At 44.4% G+C, this 24,742-nt stretch overlaps 1 protein-coding gene across 12 annotated transcripts in view; it reads left to right on the top strand.

The window, feature by feature from the left end:
* Tmem241 (transmembrane protein 241) overlaps positions 1–24,742 on the top strand; it is a 193,313-nt gene that overhangs the window by 45,011 nt on the left and 123,560 nt on the right. For 11 of the 12 annotated variants that reach the window (XR_005881672.1, XR_005881671.1, XM_040757836.1 and 8 more), the window contains 5 exons: positions 313–358; positions 3,094–3,129; positions 11,593–11,627; positions 19,912–19,981; positions 22,209–22,302. Coding sequence is in view for 10 of the 12 variants with exons in the window: in XM_040757836.1 (XP_040613770.1) it covers positions 313–358; positions 3,094–3,129; positions 11,593–11,627; positions 19,912–19,981; positions 22,209–22,302 (281 nt within the window). In the remaining 2 variants the exon portion in view is untranslated. The remainder of the gene's footprint in view (positions 1–312; positions 359–3,093; positions 3,130–11,592; positions 11,628–19,911; positions 19,982–22,208; positions 22,303–24,742) is intronic. The other variant, XM_040757837.1, reaches the window with a different exon arrangement.

Below are 24,742 nucleotides of genomic sequence, written 5' to 3'. Positions count from 1 at the left end.
CCATTTGGAAACCCCCTACCCCTGGCTATAAAAATCTTGTCTTCCTCATGTGTAATGCTGATCTCTCAAACCCCTCCTTAGGGGGAGGCAGCCCATATATATGAATAAAAAACTTGCTTTAATTAATTGCTTGCTTTAATTAATTTGGCCCTGATGATTTGGGTCAGTGGTCTTTCTCCTTCCATCTTTGGGATTAACAAAAGAGGGAGAAGGGGCCAGCTGCCTTTTCCCTGTGACATTTTCTGCTTTTCTCGAAGTGTGGGCAGCTCCTTAAACAAAAAGTGCCGATGACTCGTGTGTCTTCATATCTAGGGGCTTACAAAATACTTCGGAAATCCCAGAAGCCCAGCGTGTTAAGGTAAGCTCCTAATATTTGGGGAGTTGGTTGGCTAAACGGATGCAGCCAGGAGAGTAGATGGCCCCAAAGCCGTCCCTCTTGGGCCTCTTGTGCCTGCCTTTAGCAACACGTGCAGAGGCCAGGAAGTCTCCTCCCCTTTAGGCTCAGCCACATAGGTGGTAATTTAATGAATGCCCGAACCCTTAGTTGTTCCAGGGGCCGCTTGACTGCTTGTAGCTCAGAGGGGCAAGTTCTGTGTTCTTGTTTCCACTGCCCCTAAAATTTGACTCAGTTTATGTCTAGAAGTCTTCCTAGTTCCCAGTCTTTGTTGTAGATAGCCAATGAAACAGCTCTGGTGAATGTAAAATTTAAAAAAAGAAGAATAAAAAGAAAAAAGGAAAGGGAAGAATTCTTGTCTCCACTGAGCTAGGGCTTGAGACTGGCCAGCTGACCTCTGGGTATGGAGGCCCAGAGAGGAAGGCCTAGGGGATGACTCCCAAGCCAAGGCGCTGTCCCTGTGACTTTCACTTCTTGGGTCGCCTTTCATTCTTTGAGTGAAGTATTTTTGCAGCCAGAAACCAGCAGAGCTAGGTGTGGTTGTGAATTCTTATAAATTCCTCTCTGGCAAGATGATCTAGTGTTCAAGACTTGACTAGGCTCCACAGAGAAACCATGTCTCAGGAAAAAAAAAAAGCCATATCAGAGTACACAATGCCCACTTGAAATCCGATGTGGTTCCTATAGTTTATACCATGTGGTATTAGAACACACACTGAGATAGAAGTTTTTAGCTGAATTTTGAGTTTATTTGAGCATTCTGTATCCTAAAAAAGAAATATTGTGTGTATGGCAAGCATATATGTGATGCTCTTGTGCCACAGTTCATATGTAAGTGAGAAGATAGCTTTTGGAAGTCAGGTTTCTCTTTCTACCATCAGTTCCTAGAGAACAAACGGAGGGCCTCAGATAGCTGTACAGCTGAGCCATCTCATAGGCCCTGGATTTATCTGCTAAGGGTGCCAGCCCTGAAAGCCAGGGCATCCAGTGGTCCAAGACAGTTGATAGGGTTGATAGCTGATGCCCCTGTGAAAGTTGCCAACACATAGGTGGGAAGCAGCTGACCCAAGTGAGGTGTCTATTAGCACTAAACTAGCAATTGTGTTAAAAACGAATGGGCCCATTGGTTGAAGGAGTTTAGAATTTGAGTTTCCTGCTTCTTTGACACTGCTACGGTGGGCTTTGCCACTCTAACCTGACTCCTGGTGTGGGGGAGCTGGTTTATTTCTTACCTGGATAACTAACTTGAAATAAGAATATACTTTGTTTGATCCTGAAAAGTATTGTGTTTTTTTTTTTAGTTTTGCCAGGTCAGTAATCTTCCTTCCTTCCTTCCTTCCTTCCTTCCTTCCTTCCTTCCTTCCTTCCTTCCTTCCTTCCTTCTTTCCTCCCTTCCTCCTTCTTTCTTTTATTGAAATATTGTGTGATATTGTGTGCGATCCTTTTCTCATACAATATATCCTGATTATAGTTTCTTCCAGTTTCTCTGCGCTTCCCCCCTCTGGACCTATTCCCTTTCTGTCTTTCATTAGAAAAGAACAGGCTTCTAAGAGTTAAACAAATAAGACAAAATAAAGATAAAGCAAAATCTTTCATACTGAAGTTGGACACAACAACCCAACAGGAAGAAAAAAGTCCCAAAAGCAGGCACAAGAGTTAGAGACCTGTTCGTTCTCAGTCAGGAGTCCCTTAAAAACACTAAGGTAATAGCTATAATTCATACTCTGAGGACCTGGCACAGGCCTTGTGATTTCTGCTTCAGTCTCTGAGCTCGTATGCACCCTGCTTAGTTGATTCAGAGGGCCTTGTTCTCCTGGTGTCCTCCATCCCTTCCAGCTCTTCCATGGAGTTCCCTGAGCTCTGAGGGGAGGGATTTGATAGAGACCTCCAATTTAAACTCTCTCTGCATGTGGGTCTGGCTTCTGCTGCTGGAGGAATGTCTGGCTGTGGGTTTCCACTGCTGCTGGAGGAAGCCTCTCTGATGATAACTCAACAAGGCACTGATCTATGAGTATAGCAGAACACCATCAGGAATCAGTTTTATATATCTATCTCTATATCTGTCTGTCATCTATCTATCTGTCTGTCTGCCTATCTATCTATCTATCTATCTATCTATCTATCTATCTATCATCTATCTATTGGCCAGTTCTGTTTAGTTTTACCTGAGGTAAAACTGTTTTGGTTTTACCTTACATATTTAACTTAGGACTATCTAGTCCCTGGTTCTTGGTTACCCAAGCAGTGTTGGGTATGGGTTACTTCTTGTGGAGTGGGACTTAAGTCAAATCAGACATTAGTTAGCTGTTCCCACAGTCCTGTGCCACCATTGGTGCCTTAGAATCTTTTGCAGGCAGGGCAGATTGTAGGTGAAAGGTTTTGTGGCTGGGTCGGTGTCCACATTTCTCTTTCTGTAGTTTGCAGAATCCCTTCTCAAACCAAAGAGATGAGAGTACAGAGGCAAGGCACCATGTAGGTACCAGCCCTCCATGTTCAGTGAATTGTGTGGAATTTAAAAAGGTATTGTAGGTCAAATGGCAAGAATTGGTCTCAAATACAAAGTACTTCTCCTTTGATAATTTATGAAATCAGTAACTTAGAGGCAGAATTTATTAATAGAGGATAATGACCATCTATAGATTTAAAAATTGTTTCCATTATTTTATGAGTCTTATCTTTTTTCTTCTCTAATTTCTCAGTGACATTGACCAGCAGTACTTAAACTACATATTCAGGTAAGATAGAATTTACATTTTTCAAGAATATTGTGTATCTTGCTTAGAGATGAGTTTTTGTTTTCCAGTAAGATTTTGATTAGAGAATTTTAAACAAGTTGGCCTGTTAGGCTTGGCTTTTGTGTTGGTTCCCATCTTTCCGACACACACACACACACACACACACACACACACACACACACACACACACACACACACACAGAGCCAGAGTCCAGATCCCTATGATGTGAAGTGTCTGGTGTCAGACACTCAGGTTTCTAAATTTTAATCTAGTCTTTAGGCTGTTTGAATGGTGTATTTGTTAATATGGCTAGTCAGGTCTGAAGCTTAATCTATAACCTTTGTTTTTTGGTTTTTTTTGGTTTTACGAGATAGGGTTTCTCTGTATTGTTTTGGAGGATGTAGGACCAGCCTGGCCTCGAACTCACAGGAGATCCGCCTGCCTCTGCCTCCCGAGTGCTGGGATTAAAGGCGTGCGCCACCACCGCCCGGCTTAATCTATAACCTTTTAAGTGTGGCATATGGACTCCTGTGTGTGCCCTTACCGGCCAAGCAGAGGATGGGTCATCCTGCTGTATGGGACAGCTCAGCATGGTTCTTGGGCTCTAGCATCCTTAGGCTATTTGCTGCAGAGACTTGACTGAGAAAGTGAGACTTACTGCTGAGGTTCCAAGTGTGCCTAACATACAGACTTTGAGCGAGAGGACTGGGTTAGATGTATAATTTAGCACCTGGTGACGATGATTTCTAAGGAAGTTTGATGTGGGATGTCCTTCTGTATATGTTTCTCGTATTGGCTGATGAATAAAACACTGTTTGGCCAACAGCCAGGCAGGAAGGATAGGTGGGGCTACGAGAGGAAGGAGTGAGGAGAGGGAGGGAGGCCGTGGAGAGACACCATGTAGCGGAGGAAGGAGTAACAGATCTGGACCCTTCTCCAGTAAGATAAGACCATGCAGAAATACTTAGATTAATAGAAATGGGTTAATAATTAAGACAGAGCTAGCCAATATGAAACCATAGTCGTCAGCCAACAGTTTTATAATTAATATAGCATCTGTGTATTTATATGGGGCAAAGTGGCTGTGGGATCAGGCTGGAAAGAAACTCCAACAACAGAAGTTACTTGACTTACAACATTCAACACTCAATGCAGCTCCATTTTCATAGAAATCTCCTGTTGTGCAACTCAACCCAGCAGTTAGTAAAATACCCTTTGATTTTTAATTATGTGCACAAACATGAAAACAAGTACTGCCAGAGGCCAGAAGAGGGCATCAGATCTTCTGGAGTTAGAGTTATAGGTGTTTGTGAGCCTCCTGATATATATGGGTGCTAGGAATTGAACTCAGGTCCTCTGCAGTACACAATAACCACCGAGCCAGCTCTCCAGTACTGTTTTGAATGTAAAATTCACTCTAAGCATGACTGTTCGCTACCTTTACCCTCAACCAAAAAAAGAAAAAAAGAAAAGAAAAGAAAGAAGAAGAAAAAAGTCCCAATTATTCATTCTGCTGGTGCTGTGTGTGTGTGTGTGGTGTGTGTGTATGTGATGTGGGTGTGTATGTGATATGGGTGTGTGTGTGGTGTGTGTGTGTGTGGTGTGTGTGTGTGGTGTGTGTGTGATGTGGGTGTGTATGTGGTGTGTGGGTGTAGTGTGTGGGTGTAGTGTGTGTGTGTGTGTGTGTGTGTGTGTGTATGTATGTGTGTGTGGTGTGTGTGTATTCATTCCAGAGGTCCTGGGGTCTTCTTCTGTTGCTTACTTTATTTGAGACAGGGTCTCTTACCTAACCTGGAGCTTCTCATTTCAGCTAGACTGACTGCTAACCCCTGGGGATCTGCCTGTTGCCACCCTCCAGCTACTGGCTGGATCTTAAGATACTTTTCCCAAAATATGCCAATGGTTCTACGTATTTCAAAATGTTTCCTGGGGCTACAGTTCAATGGCATAGTACCCAGCATGCACTAGGCTTTGAGTTTAATTCTCAGTGCTGAAAAGAAAAGTATTTCCCAGAGTTGGGTTATAGTGGGTAGTTCTGCGCGGAAGATATATGCCATGTAGCAGAGGTATAGCAGCATGGAGAAATGAGCCCCCGTGGTCCTCAGCTCTTATTATGTGCTTTCTCCCTCTGTCTGCTGTGAGGATATTTATTGCCTTCAACCCTGGTACTTGGGACTCCCTGGCTGAGGCTGTGGTGCTCTTCAATAAATACTCAACTCTGTCCAGATTCGCTTTGTTCAGTAAAGTGGTGAAGACGTTTGAATCAGAGTGTGGACCACTTTCCCACTGGCCACTACCGCTTGATGCTGGGAGACCAGCATCCAGAAATCTGTCCTCTGCTCAGATTTGTGGCTATCCCTGTCAGGGCCAGCGTGGGACACTGCCCACCGGGGTAGATTTGTTTTGGTCTGTCAGTGTTTTGGGAGATGCAGTAGGAGGAAGGGTCTTATCTTTGGCAAATATTCTCCCTTCATTGCGAATGCATTAGCTCCTGACTCTGACTCCTTGCTGTTCCCACCATGCACTCCCACACACACCTGGAGGTGATTACCTGTAGCAGAACCTATTTTGAGCATCTGCTGTATGCCTTGTACTGTTATGCTTGAGACCCAGAGGTAAATAAAGCATGGGTCTTCCCTTGAGAAGGTACAGTGTGGATTAAGGAGAGAGCTAACACCATTTTTACAGTTCAGAAAGATGAATAAGGTCAGAGTACAGGGAAAGGTTGGCGAGACAACTAAACTGGAACTTTTAAATGCAGGTGTACCTTCTGTCTGCATGTTGGAGAATTTAAATAAAAGGTGAGAATGTCCTTGTATTGTAAATTCTTTTTAAGTGAGTTCCCCCAATGTGTAAAATATATAATTATTACTGCAATGTTGCTAACACATTCTCTACTATTTTATTTGGGTGAGATTATGCACAAGTCTGTCAGTGGGAAATGGGCGGATATTCTCTGGGGTGTGACTCAGTGAGACAGAAAACATGCAGACTAGTGTTTGGAGATCACAGTTCTCCTAGGTCTTCCTGGTACATTTCCTAGGAGCACTGAGATGCTTTCCCATTTGCTATATCATTCTGATACTAGAACAGTTCCAGCCAGGCTCAATGGTTGTGACCTATGTTCAGCTACCTAGGAGATTGAGACAGGTGATCCCAAGTTCAAGGTCTGTTCTGGGCTACAAAGCGAGTTCAGAGGCAGCCTGGACAATTTATTGACAACTTATCTCTAAAAATCAACAGCAAAAATCGTGATGAAGTTATAGTTCAGCAGTAGAGTACTTGCCTAGTATGCATGAGGACTAGGTTCAATCCACAATAACACACATGTATACACAGAAAGAGACAAGCAGACATACAGACACACACACACACAGACACCATACACACTAAACACAGACAAACACACATGCACACACACACACAGACAGACACACTGTGTACACACACAGAGACACACACACAGATAGACATACCACACACACTCGTGCAGACTTGTCACTCATTAAAAATCTCATCAAGGAGTAGGTTTTAAAAAGGTCTGCTATTCACTAGCTATTATATATTAGCATAATTTTTATGTTAGCACATTTTTCTCCTTAGCCTTTGTATGTCATTTTTAATCTTAGAACTCTAAGGGATTTCAGGGTTGTTTTTTTTTCTGACATGTTCTTACCACAAAGACAATTAGAGGGGTGTTTGAGTCTATTAGGACCCATATTGATCAGCAGTTGTATTCCTGATTGCTTGTGACCCCAAGATGAGGAAAATATGGCTCTGGTCTCCCAGGAGGGCACAGCACAAGTTTGGGGTCTGGCTGGGTTTGTGAAACTGCAAATAGGAATTAGAGAGTCAGTCTGAATTATTTTTACCCAGATAGAGTGATCCTGATAGTATTTAAGGTACCATGGCACCATCGCAGGTCTTAGGAGATGCTTTGGGATGGAAAAGGGGTCCCCTTATCCTGCCATGGACCGATAACCTACACTCCTGAAGTTACAATCAAAGAGCATCTATAGGTTAAAATAATGAAGGATGTACATTAAAAAAATATGAAGAGATGTACAGAGCCCATGCAGAGAGGACTAGCCATGCCAATCTGCAGTGTTTCGTGTGTGTGTGTGTGTGTGTGTGTGTGTGTGTGTGTGTGTGTGTGTGTGTGGCCACGTATAAATCCTATCTTACTAATCTACAAGTTCTTGAATAATGGGACACAGGTTGATCCCTTCCACATTCTCATAAACCTTCTTTCTTCCCACCTCTGACATTCTAAGAGCATCCATTAAAAAAATCAGAAGCTGTCAGTGGCTGAGCATGTGGCCCAGAAGCAGAGAGAGAGAGAGAGAGGAGGGGGGGCTAGCATGTGAGCCATGGTCCTGCCTACACTGATAGGAGTGACCATCTAAGCCTTGGGCCTATCTACACCTAGAGGAAAGAGGAGAGATCACCAGAGGATCAACCATGCCTGCACCTGAAGGAGCGTTCAACAGTGCCACAACCCCCAATTGGAGAAGAGGGATCCCCTGAAGCATAGTCTCCACCTGTTCCAATTAGAGGAAGAAACGGGTAGACAACACGGTAAGAATACACTCAACAACACAGAGTAATACAGCACCACCAGAAACCAGCGGTTCTATAGCAATAAGACCTGAACATCCCAACTCAGATGAAGCAGAAAAAAATGACGTTAGAATAACTTTATGAAGATGATTGAGGCCCTTACAATGGGGATGAAAAATTCCCTTAAAGAGATGAAGGAAAAGACAAACACAAAATTGGAAGAGATCAGCAAATCCCTTAAAGAAAACCAAGAAAAAGCAATCAAACAGGTGAAGGGAAAGGATCAAGACAAACTAAGAGAACTCTGGAAATGATAAAACTGGGTAAATGATCAAGAACTACAGATGCAAGCATAAACAACAAAATATAACAGATGGGAGAGAGAATCTCAGGCATTGAAGATACAATAGAGGAAATAGTTCATCAGTCAAAGAAAATGTTAAATCCAAAAGATACCTAACACAAAATATCCAGGAAATATGGGACACAAAAAAATTGAAATAACCCCTTGTATCTTATCATATCACCATGGCTTAAAGTTAGAGTTCAACAATACTAATTGCAGAAAGCCCATAAACTCATGGAAATTGAACAATGCTGAACTGAATCACCCTTGGATCAAGGAAGAACTAAAGAAAGAAATTAAAGACTTCCTAAAATTCAATGAAAATGACAATACAACATACCCAAATGGGACACAATGAAAGCAGTGATGAGGCAAATTCATAGCACTAAATACCTGCATGAAGAAGCTAGAAAAACCCCACACTATTTAATTAACAGAATAACTGAAAGATCTAGAACAAAAAGAAGCAAACTCACCCAGGTGGAGTAGATGGCTAGAAGTAATAAAATTTAGGGCTGAAATCAATACAATAGAAAAAAGAAAACAATGAGACAAAGAGTTGGTTCTTCAATAAAATCAACAAGATAGACAAACCCTTATCAAAACTAACCAAAAGGCAGAGAATATCAAAATTAACAAAACCAGAAATGATAAGAGAAATCCAGAGAATCATCAGGTCATACTTCAAAAACCTGTACTCTACAAAATTGGAAAATTTAAAGGAAGTGGACAATTTTCTGGATAAATACCACATACTAAAATTAAATCAAAACCTGATAAACAAATTAAATAGACCTATAGCCAACTCCTTTGGAAATAGAAACAGACAATCAGAGTCTCTCAACCAAAAAAGCCAAGGGCCACATGGCTTTATTGCCGAATTCTATCATAACTTCCAAGAAGTACTAATATCAATACTCCTCAAATTGTTCTACACAATAGAAACAGAAGAAACATTGACAAACTCTTTTCACAAGGCTACAATTACCCTGGTACCCAAACCACACAAATTTACAACTGAGATAAAGAATTATAGATCAATCTTCCTCATGAACATTGATGCAAAAATACTCAAAATACTGGCAAACAGAATCCAAGAACACATCAAAAAAATCACCCACCATGACCAAGGACTTCCTGAAATAGAGAAGCTTTTGTAAAGCAAAGGATATGGTCATCAAGAGAAAATAGCCTATGGAATGGGAAAAGATTTTTACCAACTCCACATCTGACAGAGGACTGATCTCCAAAATATATAAAGAACTCAAAAAACTAGACATCAAAAGACCAAACAATCCAATAAAAAATGGGGTACAGATCTAAACAGAGAATTCTCAACAGAACAATCACAAATGGCTGAAAGACACTTAAGGGGATGCTCAACATCCTTAGTCATCAGAGAAATGCAAATCAAAACAACTCTGAGATATCATATTATACCTGTCAGAATGGCCAATATAAAAAACTCTGATGATAGTTTATGCTGTAGAGGATGTGGAATAAGGGGACCACTCCTCCATTGCTAATGGGAGTGCAAACTTGTACAGCCATTTTGGAAATCAGTATGGTGGTTTCTCAGAAAATTGGGAATCAATCTACCTCAAGACCCAGCAATACCTCTTTTGGGCATATACCCAAAGGATTCACACTCACACCACAAGGACATTTGCTCAGCTGTGTTCATAGTAGCATTATTTGTAACAGCCAGAACCTGGAAACAACCTAGATAACCCTCAACTGAAGATTGGATAAAGAAAATGTGGTTTATTTACACAGTGGGGTACTACTCAGTGGTAAAAAACAGTGACATCTTGAAATTTGCAGGCAAACGTATGGAACTAGAAAACATTGTCCTGAGTGAGGTAACTCACACCCTGAAAGACAAATATATGTACTCACACTTAAGAGGATATTAGACATAAAGCAAAGGGCAACCAGCCTACAGGTCACAACCCCAGAGAAGCTAGGAAACAAAGAGGACCCTAAGAGAGACATATGTGGATCCGCCTAGGAAGGGGAAAAAGCCAAGATCTCTTGATTAATTTGGTAGAGTGGGGGACAGGGAGGAGGGTGGAATTGGAAAGGGTAGGAGCAAAGGGGAGTGGGAAAAATGTATACCTCAACAACAACAACAAAATCAATCAAAAGCACCAGGTAGGACTAAAATTCTGCTCGTTAGCAGGTATTTGACTAGCATCATGAGGCCCTGGATTTATCAACAGGGGCTTGGCTCCACCCTGTGTTTTAGAGGAAGAGTCTGGAAAATCAGTTGCCCAGGTGCTGTCCTTGGAGATTTTGATGTAAGACAGCATGCTGGGCTACCCTATGATCCAGCCAGGGTGTAGAACCTGAGCAGTCTTCCTGTATGTGGAAACTTGACTGCTGTACTTAGACAGCAAGAGTTTTATTGTTGTTGAGACAGGGTTTCTCTGTGTAACAGGTCTGGCTGTCCTTGGAGCTCACTCTGCAGACCAGGGTAGCCTCGAACTCAAAGAGGCCTGCCTACCTCTGCCTCCTGAGTGCTAGTATTAAAGACATGTACCACCACTGCCAAATTTAGTCAGCAGGTTTTAGTCATCCCCTATAACTAGATCAGCTGCCTAGATGATATGGAATTTTGCTATAAGCAGCAGCAGAAGGTGGAAATTCAGCCCTTTGCAGCTGGGCTTCAGGAACAGTAGGAGTGCGGGGAGATGGAGAGGCTTCCAGAGAAAGGATGTAGTGCCAAGACCAAATATAGCCCATGTCAAAGAAACTCTCTCTTGCATCCCTCAATACTATTGAGCATCAGCTTAGGTAGTTGGGTTGTTCAGTGGGCAGATGGATAAATTTGTGAATCAGCTGGAAGTTTAATTACTTTTTTTCAGTTTCAAGAGGTCCCATTTATTGTTATCTTTTTTCTCTTCCTTTTTTAAATTTAAGTTAGAAACAAGCTTGCTTTACATGTCAATCCCAACTCCCTCTTCCTCCCCTCCTCCCCTGCCCTCCCCACCAGGCCCCCCAGTCCCCCATCCAATCTCCACTCCGATCCCCAGGGAGGGAGAGGCCCTCCATGGTGGATCTCCGGAGTCTGTCATTTCATCCAGGGCAGGGCCTAGGCCCTCCCACAAGAGTCCCGGCTGAGAGAGCATCTCTCATTGTGGGATGGACACCCAAAGTCAGTTTAACTACTTTTTATAGAGCTCATAACAAAAATATTCTTAGCTCACACTCAATAGCTTTTAGATTGCAACCTCTTTGGAATTTGCTTTGTTTAGCTTTCAAATTATCATTTTAAGTTGCTTAGCTTTCAAATAATCATTGTAAGTTAAATGAACATTATAATAGGGCCAGCCAGGGCCAATGAAAGTAATAGACAAAGGAGGCATAAGCCGTTCCAAGAGATTCTCAATTCTCTTGGGATCTGGGATCCAGTGAGTGTAGACAGTTTTCTTTCATGTAAATTACCTGGTAAAGTGGGATGGAAATGTGATTTGTCTGTGCATTTTGGGGTGCTTGGGTGTGTGCTGGGGAGTGCTTCCTTGACCTCTCTGCTGTACTCTGTTTTGTTTTGCAGTGTGGCACTCCTGGCATTGGCATCGCATCCCACAGGTAAAGCGCGTTAGTGTTTACTTAGAGCCCCTGCTCACCCAGGACCCTGAGCCTGCTTTATCTCTTAAGGGACTGTGTAACAGAATGTGAGGATGGAGTGGTCCGTAGGTTTGAAGCTACCCTTAACCCAGTTGGTGGGAATGAGTGTAGCTCAGTGGTAGAACACATCCCTAGCAAAACGCGAAGACAAAAACGACACTCCATTGTGGATTTAGTGCCCACCAATTTATTCTTATCCCTAATTTAAAAAAATTAGAGAAGTGATTGAGTCGATTAATCCAAAGTTCATTTGAACTTTGAAACTTTTTAGTTAGCCTGCAAAATAATAGTCTCTATTGTGACATTTTCATACATGTGTATTTCTGGCCTTCCCTTATCTCACCCTGCTACTGCCCCTTGTCCTTGCTGTTCACTTCCAATGTCTTTTCTCCCCCGATAGTCTGCCTCCTTCATGCTTCGTGCCATTAACGTGAGTCTATAGTTTAAGCCTAGAATCTGCATATGAGAAAAAAATGTCATATTTATCTTTCTGTGTCTGTCTGGCTTGTTTTCTTTAGTGTGATGATCTGTAGTTCTATCCATTTGGCATAATATTTTCCTTTATGGCTGAATAAAATGTGTGCGTGTGTGTGCGCGCACGCACGCACGTGTGTGCATGTGTGCGTGTGCATGTATTTTTCAGTATGTGTGTGGAAGTCAGGGAGCATGTTCAGCAGCAGTTGGTTTCCAACATGAAGCTTCTAAGGATCAAACTCAGATAATCAGACTTGGCTGGAAGTGCTTTTGCCATGGAGTCCATCCTGCTGGCCCTGCCAACACCACTTTAACATAATTTCTTAACATAGTTGCCACCCAGCCTTTTTAATGCTGCAGTAAAGAGTTGGCTTTCAAATTATCTTTACTTTGTTGTTGCCTCAGTTACTCTGAGGTGGCTTTTTCAGATTTAGGAATTTCCCCAAATGGTCTGTTCTGTCTTGCAGTTTATTTATTTTTTACTTTAAAAGGTTTTGAAGTACTATTAGTCTGTTTTCTGTTGATAGTAACACAAAACTTCAGACTGAGTAAATTATCTTTTCAAAAGAGGCTTATTTTGGTCCCTGGTTCTGGTACAGGTCACAGGGTCACTTCCGGTGAGGCATTCTTGTTAGGTTCCTAGGGTTCCTAGGGTCAGAATCTGGGTCCTGGCAGCCCAGGAGGCCAGGCTTGGCCCCCAATCAGTGACTGAATTAAGGAGATAAGTAATAGTGAAAAGCTTAGAAAGATTTAATTGGTGTAGCCGTATTAGGAAGAAGAAATAAAGAGGTTCAGTAAGCCTCCATGCCCACATATGATAAGAAATTATATCAAAATGATGTCACTTTAGAATATTTTCATTTCAGTCGGGTGGTGATGTTGCACACTTTTAATCCTAGCACTTATGAGGCAGAGGCAGGGAGATCTCTGTGAGCTCAAATCCAGCCTGGTCTACAAAGTGAGTTCTAGAACAGCCAGGGCTACACAGGGAAACTGTGTCTTGAAAAAGAATTTAAAAAGGAAGGAAGCAAACAAACAAGTAAATAACTATATCATAAGTCTACCAGTGCTAAACTGTAAGTGGGTGGCACCTCACCCCTTTAATCTCAGTTAATCATAATTAATCTCCCGAAGACCCCCCTTCTCTTCACCTCTTTTTAAATCCCCCTTTTACTTCACAAGGTATTAGACTTGAGCATGAGTTTTAGAGGTGACTTGCTTTTGGTCATGGTGGTTTTTTCACAGCAATAGTAACGCTTGCTGGGACTCTACTGAATGTCCTCACCTTCGTCACCATTAAAAGCACAAAATTGTGGGAGGCAGAGGCAGGCGGATCTCTGTGAGTTCGAGGCCAGCCTGGTCTACAAGAGCTAGTTCCAGGACAGCTTCCAAAGCCACAGAGAAACCCTGTCTCGAAAAACCAAAAAAAAAAAAAAAAAAAAAAAAAAAAGCACAAAATTGTGAGCTCCAAATGCTTTCTGCTCACCTGTGTTGTCTGTCACCTGTCTTGTCACCACCTCTTCTCTCGGGCTTTGGGACTTACAGATGTTTGAGGTGCCTCTTGCAGGTTCCCCTGGCCTTACCATTTATTTACTTCCTGAACTAGTCTCAATGGATTTGACTCTGTGTGTGTGTGTGTGTGTGTGTGTGTGTGTGTGTGTTTTCCAGTCCATTGAGACTTATTTATAAGAGATTGTGCATTTAAGTATGTCAAACAATCATCAGAGCTGGAAGACAATTCAACCATAATTCTTGGTGCTCCCAAAATTTGCAAATGAGGAGTTGAAGCTCTGGGGAGTTCCAAGCTATTGTGTAGGAGGGGGAATCTGGAGTTGAGGGCACCAACGTTTTAATGTCTGCTATTCCAGGGCTCCCAATGCTATTATGACGTGTTCTGACAAGCAAATGCCTCTCTGGGATAATTGGACTCACCTTCTACGCTGCTTTGGTCTTGGTCTAGTTTCAAACATGGATGCTGGCGACAGTTTATCTGTTCTGGCCACCTGAGTTACGGCTATGTTTTCAGGTCAATACATTACTTTAGATGGATTGCTGCTGTCTGGGTCAGCAGCCTGAGGTGTAGAATGGCTTGCACAGAAGAACTGTTTTAAATGAGCATCCGTTTCTCTTTTCAGGGTATGCAAATGCTCTGTCGTTAGATAGTAGTGATGGCTACACAGCTGTGCTATACTGAACTCCAGATAGTGCACATTTTCAAAGGACAAATGTTATCGTATGAATTATATCTCAATCAGAAAATATGTTGAAGACAAGAAAGAAAACTCTAATTTGAGAGCTAATTTGAAGTGTGGTTACACCGGAAGAGGAATAATCATCCTTCAAATTATGTTTGTGGGGGCCTGGAGGTGTAGACATTTGCTTATTAGCATGTGTAAGCCTTGGGGTTCAATCCCTAGAACAAAAGAGAGAGGAGAGTATGTGTGTGTCTGCCTGTCTAATACCACCCCTGTCCCTGATGCTGACTTTCCATTGTTCTTCAGGCTTTAAACCATTGCAAGGTAATGAGTTGGTCTTGTTTAGTATCTCAGAGTTGTAGAGACTGGTGTGACACCTGTAAGCTTGTCATACAAGAGGAGTTCATCTATGACTTCATATTAACCAAAGTTATTGCTTAATAACTTTGAAATTATTGAAGAGGCAGGGTATAGGAAATTTAGTTCACAAGAAGGATTTTTGCTGAGCTAATGCTTGGCTGTGCCACTATGTCAACAGCAAGAATAGCTCTGACTCCTTAAGAAATGGATGTTCCAAAATTTCCAAAGAATGTCATAGTAGGGCCCCTGCAAAACCACTGACGAAGGTAGGTGTGGGTTAATGAGTAAGTGTAGGTAGCATCGCAGAAGCAGGTCCTGTGTGTGCTAGAAGTAAGTCCACAATCTAATTCTTGAGCAGGGACAGTGTACACTATTTCTTGGGAGTCAATTCCATTACTTTAAATTGATCCTAATGGTGCTTTCTATCTTAGGGTGTTATTGCTGTCAAGAGACACCATGACCATGGCAACTCCTATAAAGGAAAACGTTCAGTTGGGGCTGGCTTGCAGTTCAGAGTTTTAGTCCATTATCATCATGGTGGGAAGCAGGGCAACACACAGGCAGACACGCGCTGGAGAGGAGCTGAGAGATCTACTTCTAGATCCACAGGCAGCAGGAAGAGAGAGGCGCTGGGCTTGGCTTGAGCTTCTGAAAGGCCAACCCCCAGTGACGCACTTCCTCTCACAAGACTACATGTCCCAAAGTGCCAGTCCATCCATATGAGCCTATGGGGGCCGTTTTCTTTCAAACTACATTGCCTCCCTCCCTTCTTCCCTTCCCTCCCTTCCTCCTGCCTGCCTGCCTGCCTTGTTTTTCAATACAGGGTTTCTCTGTGGCTTTGGAGACTGTCCTGGAACTAGTTCTTGTAGACCAGACTGGCCTCGAACTCAGAGAGATTCGCCTGCACCGCCGCCACCACCACCTGGCTTTCAAACTACATTTTCTAATGGTTGTTTGTGGCTGATTTTAAAGTTCAGCAGACAAAACAGCTAAATAGACTTGTTGGGTCTTAGAATAGATGTGTTTTTAACAAAGAAAGTAGCACTATCACAGTGTTTGTACCATTTCCTGATTTGCCCAGTACAACATGAGGGTACCGCGCCCTCACCAGGCTTTGCTGTGTCAGTCTGACTTGGTCTGGTGGGTGAGCTTCTCTGTAAGCTCCCGCCTCCCTCATGTCAGAGTGGCTGAAGGATGAGCGTCCCTGTAAGTGCCTCCCCAGGTGCATGGAATCAGGGAAATAGTTTGCTTACCCTGAACATGGTTCATTTGGGGGCTGGGGAGATGGACCAACCTGTTCCTCTAGCCTCTCTACCTCACAAGGTACTGAGAAGGTTCCAGCATCTTAGAACTATAATTGAGAGTAGAGAATTCTCCCCACATTTAAAAGTTTGCACTTTGTGTTCTTACGGAGTCATCTGCTGTGGTGTTCATATGCTGTGGTATTTCAAGCACCCAGAGGAGCAGGCAGATCTCAGGAATATGAGCCACCAGTGATCTTGGTGTACGACCTTGGTTCATGGATGCCGTTGTTGAGGTAAAGCAGCAGTGCTAGCCGCTCTTTAGAGGCGACCCCCCCCCCATTCCCTGCCAGTTCTAAGGACTAAGACCGGGAGAGAGGGTTTCCCTCATGCTTCACTTCACCTCAAGAGTAGCTAGGCTTGCTCCTTCATTGTTGCAGTTTTGTGCTCTGTAACCTGAGAGAAGTGTGGTTCCTGTCCTCTCCTCAGAGAAATGCCAGCTGAAGCCTGGCCACGCGCATACTCAGACTTGATTACAGAAGCCTCCCTCCCGTGGCTGCCGTCAGTCACGAGTCAGCCTCCAACCAATTATTTGATGCCTGTGCCAGGCAGCTCAGCACACAGTAGCATGAGTGCTGTTTTGTGAACATCTTCACTTGTTTTTTTAGCGATGTTTATTATTTTATGTGCCCAAGTTTATGTGTGTGTGCCACATGGATGCACTTACCTACAGAAGCTGGGAGAAGGCATTAGAGTCCCTGAGCTAGAGGAGTTCCAGGGGTTGTGAGCTTCCTGATGTCAGTGCCAGGAGCCAAACCTGCGGGTCCAGCTCTACCCCCAGCATCTCTGAGTACTCTTTAGGCTCCCGGATGGAGCTCTCCCGGGATTGGGCAAGCTACATGCTGTAACCTCCTTGTACTATTTGTAGCAGAGTTAAGGACCTTTGCTGTTTAAGGGCAGATGGGTCCCCCTCTCTGTTTAAAAACCAGAGCCAGCCAATCGTGATGGCACACGCCTTTAGTCAGAACTAGGGAAGTGGAGGCAGGTGGGTCTTTGTGAGTTTGAGGCTAGCCTAGACTACATAGCCCTAGCTGTCCAAGAACTCTGTGTGTGTGTGCTTCCTGTGATTTTTCTTTGTTTTTGTTTTGTTGTTGTTGTTTATTTAATTTGCTTGTTTGTTTTCTAGAGAGAAAGAAATGGGGGTTGATGAATGGGGAAATCGGGAGGATCTGGGAGGAGATGAGGGAGGAAGCCATGATCAGAATATATTGCATAAAGAAACTAAAATAAAAAAAACTTGCTTTAGTAAGGGGCGGATTGAGGGCACCAAAACAAAGCATTTGGAGTCAGCTGGAAATGAAGGGTCACATACATAGACACACCCCATTTTACAGATACCCTTCTTAGTGGTGCTTGCTAAGGTGCCCTTGCGATGCTGACTTAGACTGGCCACAGGGGTGTGTGAGATGGAGTCTTAGTGGTGCTTGCTAAGGTGCCCTTGCGATGCTGACTTAGACTGGCCACAGGGGTGTGTGAGATGGAGTCCCTGCTTTCAAAGGATCTGATGGTTGGAGGTGCTGGCGCAGGTGAAGAGCTCAGGCAAATGATGCTCTGCAGAAACGTGACAGTTCTAAGAAACGACTTAAGGACAAAAGCAGGCTGTTGTTTTATCCTACTTTTTCTTTCTTTCTTTCTTTGTTTCTCTTCTTTCCTCACAAGAGTGGTTCTTGTCATGTGGGTAGTGATTATCATCTATTTGAAAAGTTCCTAGGACTGTAATTTGTTTTATATTCCCCTCCTCATCATCCCCCCTGTCCATCCCTCTTGTTCTTCAGACTCCCAAAGCCTGGGCTAGGCTATAAATATTACCCGTGTACTCTCACTGGCTTACGCAGCTGGAACATTTATGATGAAAGATGGGGTGTCAAGAGGAGGCACATCCAGAGGGGTCTCAAGGTCCTGGATTTAATTGGTCACCCTCTCCACCATTTCTCATTATTCCATGACTGCACTGCAGTTCCTCTCACCCTGGGAGATTGGGCAAAGGCCAAGAGCCAGCAGCTGCAGGAGACAGAACAGCATCTCTGCGGATGTCCCATGCACACGCCTGAGCAGGGACTCCATCCTCCCTTGCAGTCCACAGTCCCGGGGTTATCTTGGTTGTCACTTCTCTGCAGGAAAGAACCTCGGAATGTGCCATGTCCATGAAAGCTCTGGAACTGGTGGACAAAAGCAGCCTTTTTCCTTATACCGTCCCTGTGTGGGGCACTGAAACCGAAGGAAAGCCCTAACCCTGGGGCGACCTGCCTGCACATTCCGGCTCCACACTTCAGCAGTTACAATTTTAGCTTCGTCTCCTCTCTGAGCTGCGGTGGGGTGGGGTACAGAACCTCTCAGGGTTGCTGCAAGGAGTAAGAAGTGGTCTCCACACGTGACGTAGGGCTTTGCACAAAGCATGCTCTAGCTGAATGTCATCTTGCTCTTAGTAGGAGGCAGCCGCAGAATCCCAGAGATGTGGTGCTGGAGGGCTGAGACAGCACTGATATGAGGTTCCAGTTCAGTACAACAGTGACCTAAAGACAGCAAGAACCTTTGTGGGCTGCATGAAACAAAATCCCTTGGAACTCTTTCAGTTAGACACACATGTGCCTAAGCGGAGGTTGGTCTCAACTTTAAAACACCAAAACTGTCAGAGATACAGAATTTGGAACTTTTCAGTTGAATCATTTGAGATCACTTAGGGGGCTTCACAAAAGTGCAGCAGCTCCCTGAAGTTTTAGAAATATGTTTGTGCATACACACGTACATGTTTATGCATGCTGCTGCTGACAGAACCCAGGGTTCCGAGTGTGCTCGGCAGACACTCTGCCACCGAGCTGTCTGGGAAATACTTGGCGTTGGTGTAAGTGTGAAGGAAGTAAGTGCCCAGAGCTCCAGCACATAGCTCTTCAGCAGGGAGTACTGGAATGCCAGGCCAGTGCCTGAGGCTGCCCAGAACAGACCCAGACCAAAGCCCAGGCCGCCGGAGAGCCAGGCTCCTGCTGTGTCAGAAACTCCAGATTTGGAAGGATTAAGCTGTCCACTGTGGAAATGCCTAATTCCTTTTCTCAAGGACATGTTTGGAAGGCTTGCTGCTTTTTTAATCTTCTGACTTCTTTGTGACCAAGTTCAAATTCCAGAGAGAAGCAGCCAATGTGTGTGATTATTTCCTCTTGCACTAGAAGTGGAACTAAAAGAATGAACTTACTTCATGAGAAATCAATGTACCCTTTGCGCCTTAAACTGAGTGTGCACAGCCACTCTGGCCCCTGTGCTGCTTCTGCTGTGATTAAACACTAACGTGAAAAAAGATGTCAGGGGAATGCATTCGCGACCTTTATTCCCATAAGAAGAAGAAGAAAAGAGGAGGAGGAGGGAAGAGGAGAAGGAGAAGGAGAAGGAGAAGGAGGAGGAGGAGGAGGAGGAGGAGGAGGAGGAAGAAGAAGAAGAAGAAGAAGAAGAAGAAGAAGAAGAAGAAGAAGAAGAAGAAGAAGAAGAAGAAGAAGAGAGTCTTAAAGAAGACTTTTCCTCTTGTACTGTCCCTGTGTGGAGTGCTGCTGCGGGAAAGCCCTAAGTCCTGGGGTGACCTGCCTGCACATTCGGGCTCCACACTTCAGCAGTTACAATTCTAGCTTCGTCTCCTCTCTGAGCTGCAGTGGGGTGGGGTACAGAACCTCTCAGGGTTGCTGTAAGGAGTAAGAGGTGAAGTCTCCACACGTGACGTAGGGCTTTGCACAAAGCATGCTCTCGCAGAATGGTCACTGCCCCGTCACCTTATTCTTAGGAGGCAGTAGCAGATTCTTAGTGACACGAGGGTTGGAGGGCTGAGGGCACCGTGCAGAAGACATTGTCTTGTTTATGTTTCCTGAAGTAGCTGGGTGCAGGGAGCTGAGGGAGCTGTGTGGACCATTGCATCACCGTTGCTCTGCTTCTTAGGTGACCTCTTCAGTGCCCTGGACTTTCCATTCCTGTATTTCTACAGATTCCACGGCAGCTGCTGTGCCAGGTAACCGTGGGCCATGTTACGCGTTTTCTGTGCCATTGGCTGTCTCTTCATCTCTATGCAGCCCAGCATAATTATGGTGAACCAAGTGAGTTATAGAAGCAAGGAGGGGGCACTCTGGGAGCGAGGCCATTCCTGAACACATCACACACTCGCTGCTATCCTGAACCCAGCAGAGCCTGGCCTGTGGTGATGCTCAGCCCCACCTTTTTCCTGCCACAGTCGGCACACAGAACTTCAGTGTATAAAACTAACGGGATTGGCTCAGTTCAAGGGATGTTTCTGTTCTCTCCATCTTGATCTTGGATTTCCTCTTGCTGCCAAAGGCAACCTGCAAAACCCTCTGCAGCACTCTAAGACTCAGAAGTACACAGGAGCATTGGCAACTAGTGGACATCTAGACATCAAGGTGGTCACTAGTATCTGGCCTTGCAAGGACTCAGGGCTGAAAACCAATCAGATGAGTACAGCCAGATGCACAGAGCTCCACTGTCATCCTGCCCCAACATTTCTAGATAAGTGGTGAGAGGCGGCAGGTTTTGGGGACAGCCTCAAGCTTGCAGTTTGCCATGGTGGAAAGAGGAGATCTGGGCCAACCCCAGGGTTGGTGGTTGTTAGGTTGCTGGTTGTGTGGCCTCTGGGCAGATTATCCAATTCTCTCAGGTTTTTGTTTTTCATCTGTAGCGTAGAGCAGTAACACCAATTTTGTGTGACTCAAATATGTGTGGGTTCCTAAGCATCAAACCTGGCTCAGAAAATGGTGGCCATTATTAATTCCTGCTCAGGTCAACTATAAGAAAATTCTCAAAACTGTTGGATGTTGAATCCTGGCTCTGCCAAGGAATCTTAAGCAGGTTTTTAACTTGTCTTTACTAGTCTAGGGATAATGGCCATATTTGTCTTACAGGTTTTTAGACTGATTAATACAGGTGTACACTTTGAACAGTGCCTATACATAGTAAGTGCTATTGTCATTAGTCAAGAAAAAACAAACAACTAAACAAAACTCTCAACCATGAATAAAAGCCCCATCCATTCCCACATACGAAATGGTGCTCATGCTCCTGGAGCAGTCTTTGCAGATAGGTAAAAGTTGAGATGTGGAGGCTGGAGAGTAATTAAGAGCATTTGAGCAGTGGTGGTGATGTAGGAGAAACTCAAAGTCATGGAAAAGACACTAGAGGAGTTGCTAATAGATCTTCTTAAATCACACAATGTAGAAGGGGGTGCTGCCTCTGAAACACCCCAAAGATAGGTAGTAGCTACCCAGGCATGTTAGAGGTAAGCAGTTTACCATGCTAGGATAAAATGTTTGTTCACCAGGACTGACGAGCTTCATGCTGTCAGCAGGCAGCCCAAGGGGGTAGTGTAGGGTTACAATGACCATTAAGTCCCCGTCTGTCAGTAAGTTTCTTGTGCCGACTCAGGAAAAGCATAGTTCTGCCAGGTGGGCACCAGGTAACAACTACTCAGAAAAAAACAGAAATGATGTACTTAAGAAATAGTTCTGGGGCTCTTTGCTGTGTAAATGTCCCATCTGCTCAAGTAGCCAGACTTTCAGTCCCCAGTTTGAGTTTAAATTGTTCAAATGTTACCTGGGGATGAGATCTATAGGAGATTTAAGGATGACAACATATGTAAATGCATAAGCCTAGAATACATGTTAGCCAGGACTTCTATTCAAGACTGGCTCTTCCTTGAGTAGTAGCCACAGCCGCGCAAGCGCACGTGTGTGCGTGCGTGCGTGCGTGCGTGCGTGCGTGCGTGCGTGCGTGTGTGTGTGTGTGTGTGTGTGTGTGTGTGTGTGTGTGTGTGTGAAGATTCTCCTCTCTTAATCTCCAAGTGAGCAATTTCTCGCTAGGAAGGCATATTAATTCTTTAACAGTATACGGTAGATGAGGTGTTTTCCTCCTGAAGCAGAGAAGTAAGATAAGGAGGAAGGCTGGGGCAGTGTGCATGCTTCAAAGGTGGACCCCAGGCATGCATTTCTTCTCACCAGGTTCTCACCTCCTGATGCTTCCACACAAATATGATGGAGGTTGTGTGAGACATTGGCTGACAGACTGGGTGTGATAGCATGGCGCTTGCCTGTGGCCACAGCCCTTGTGAGGAAGGGGTGGGAGTGTTGAGAGCCCAGGGCCAGCCGAGGGTGGAGGTGGGTGGGGAGGTGGGTGGGTGGGCTGTCCTGAAGGAAGGCGCCTCACTAATCAAAGGCTGTTGTCCCTTTCAGCGGAGCTTTAGGCTTCTTTCTCACGCTCAGCACAGTAAAGCTGAAAAGCATTCTGGCCCCAGGGCAGTGTGCAGCCTGGATTTTCTTTGCGAAGGTAAGAGAGGGGCTGTAGGGGTGGGAAGCTCTACCTCTGTGGGAAGCTCTACCTCTGTGTGGCTGGGTTGTGTCAGTGGGACCTTTAGGAAACCACTTTTAGTGACCAGTGCCTGGTGACAGTTTCTGAGACCTTTCACCTATATTATCAGCAAAAAAGGTGCTAGGGCAAACTGAGGAATGGCCAGATGGAAACACCTCCATGAGCCTTCAAGACAAGGGCTTCTTCAAGAAGAGCTTTTGTCTGTCAGAGTGGAGCTGACTGCTGTGTAAGGGAGAGAGGCGGGTAGGCTCTGAAGGCTCAGGAGCCGAAAGGCACAGCGGGAAGGACCATGGTAACAGAAATGCCTTGAGAAGAGCTCTCTCCTCCAGGGTCTTCCTTTCCCCTCACGTCTGAAGCAGTCAAGGTGCAGGGGCCTTGGATGTGCTGCTGAGGAGTGGGATTCCATCTGATGAAGTTAGCAGAGCTTCTGTCTTCGCCATCTCTAGTTTTTCAGTCATTTTCTCTGAAAACGAGATTGCACAGTGGCGATGTCACCTACATGGTCCACCCTAATAGTATTGTTCTCAGTAGATGTGGAGACTGCTGAGGTCTTAGGTGAGGGAGGGAGGGAGTTGACAGAGTCTCTAAAACAAGCAGAAAACTGGGAAAACGTCCGAAGTCCATTGCCATGCTCCGAAAATTGACGAAAAGCACACAAGAAACCAGAAGTGTTTGTTCTTGGTAGGAGCAGAGTGAATTCAGTGTTCTTGCCTGCCCCTGCCCCATAGCCTCTCTGTGTGCTGGGGAAGCCAGAGCAGGCTGTGAGGAGCCATGAAAATCAGCTTTGCTGCTTCTGGGAGTCTCTCCCTCTGTTTGGGGCATTGTTCCTTCAAGTGGCCATGTTGGTCAGAAGTGAAAGGAGAAACCAGTGGCTCCACTGTCTTGAGTTTGGAGCCTCTCTGGAGTCAGCTGTGGACGGTGGTCTTGCTGCTGACCTAAGCAGTTCTGGAGGTCAGAGAGCATTGGGAGCTTTGTTGCCCTGCGTAAACTTCACACTGACCGCCTGCTGTGTCTAGGAACACACAAGAGGTGGAGCAGACTCCAGCATGCCCACACCTCCCTGGCTAGTGGAGCCTGCTTGCACACACCGAAGAGCCAGAGGGGAGTGCAGCCCAAGGCAGACAGGAAACTGCCTGAGGTTCAGATGCCCTCTCCAGCCGCGTAGAGCCAGAGACAAATACGATTTTCTAGCTTGAGCTGGGCGTTGGTGGTGCACGCCTTTAATCCCAGCACTCGGGAGGCAGAGGCAGGAGGATCTCTGTGAGTTCGAGACCAGCCTGGTCTATAAGAGCTAGTTCCAGGACAACCTCCAAAGTCACAGAGAAACCCTATCTCAAAAACCAAAAAAAAATTTTTTTCTAGCTTGTGGTATTTGAACAAAAACCTCTGACTGGTCCTTGCCAGGACACCAGGTTTCACATGCATGAAGAATAAGAACAAATGCTAGTAAAGACATCAGCACTGCACCTTTTATGAGAGACAGATTTTACACTTGGTTTAGGAAGCTCACTGAACAAGTATAGCAAACAACCACAATAAGATATGTGGGAAAAGTCAGAACCTAGAGTTGCTACCACATATTATCTAAAAGGCACAGTACTCAACCAAAAGTTATAGACACTTAGAGAAGCAGGTTTGGCCTATGTACAGGAAAAGGAGGGTCCATGGGAACTGGTTCCGGGTATCTGGCTCAGTAGGTGGAACATTGCATTGTCGAGCCTCCGTCAAGACACGGGGGGGGGGGGGGAAGGGGGGACCTACAGCTATGTATGTATGAAAGGCTCCATGAATTCAGAATGTCAGTCAGAGAGAACTAGGACATAACCAGTGGAAAGTCCAGATTGAAGATATAGCTAAAATGAGATTCCTGCAGAGGGACTCAACAGGTTTTAGAAGGCAGAAAAAGTGAACTGTAAGAGGGAGGAGAAGAAGGCATTATTTTAAAAAATGTAAACAGCACTCCAGAGACATGTGAGCTATACATTTATATATGTGTGTGTATATATGCATATATATGTGTGTGTATACACACACACTCCCTCAAATATATATACACATATAAAAGCAGTCTTGGAAGTGGAAGAACCAGGGCTATACAAATATTTAAATAAATAATAGATGAAACTTCTAGATTTTATGAAGGACATTAAAAGTCATTAAGCCCTAAGAACAAACAAAAGCAGAACCTTATCTGAACAAATTATAATGGAACTGTCTAAAGACAAAGAGAAAATAGTAAAAGCATCAAGAAAAAAAAAGGGTTCAAATGGAGGAAATCAATGCAATTAATGAAAAATAGCAAACAAACTTCAAAATAAAAACTTGGAGGCCAGAGGTAGCAAGAGGAGGCTACATTCAACATGCTATAGAAAAATAAAATGCAGCCAGGGACTTAATA

Source organism: Mesocricetus auratus, unplaced genomic scaffold, assembly GCF_017639785.1.
Source record: "Mesocricetus auratus isolate SY011 unplaced genomic scaffold, BCM_Maur_2.0 Super-Scaffold_100015, whole genome shotgun sequence".
Classification (NCBI taxonomy): Eukaryota; Metazoa; Chordata; class Mammalia; order Rodentia; family Cricetidae; genus Mesocricetus; species Mesocricetus auratus.
The sequence above is the reverse complement of the archived record's forward strand: the minus strand, read 5'-3'. Positions and strand labels throughout refer to the sequence as shown.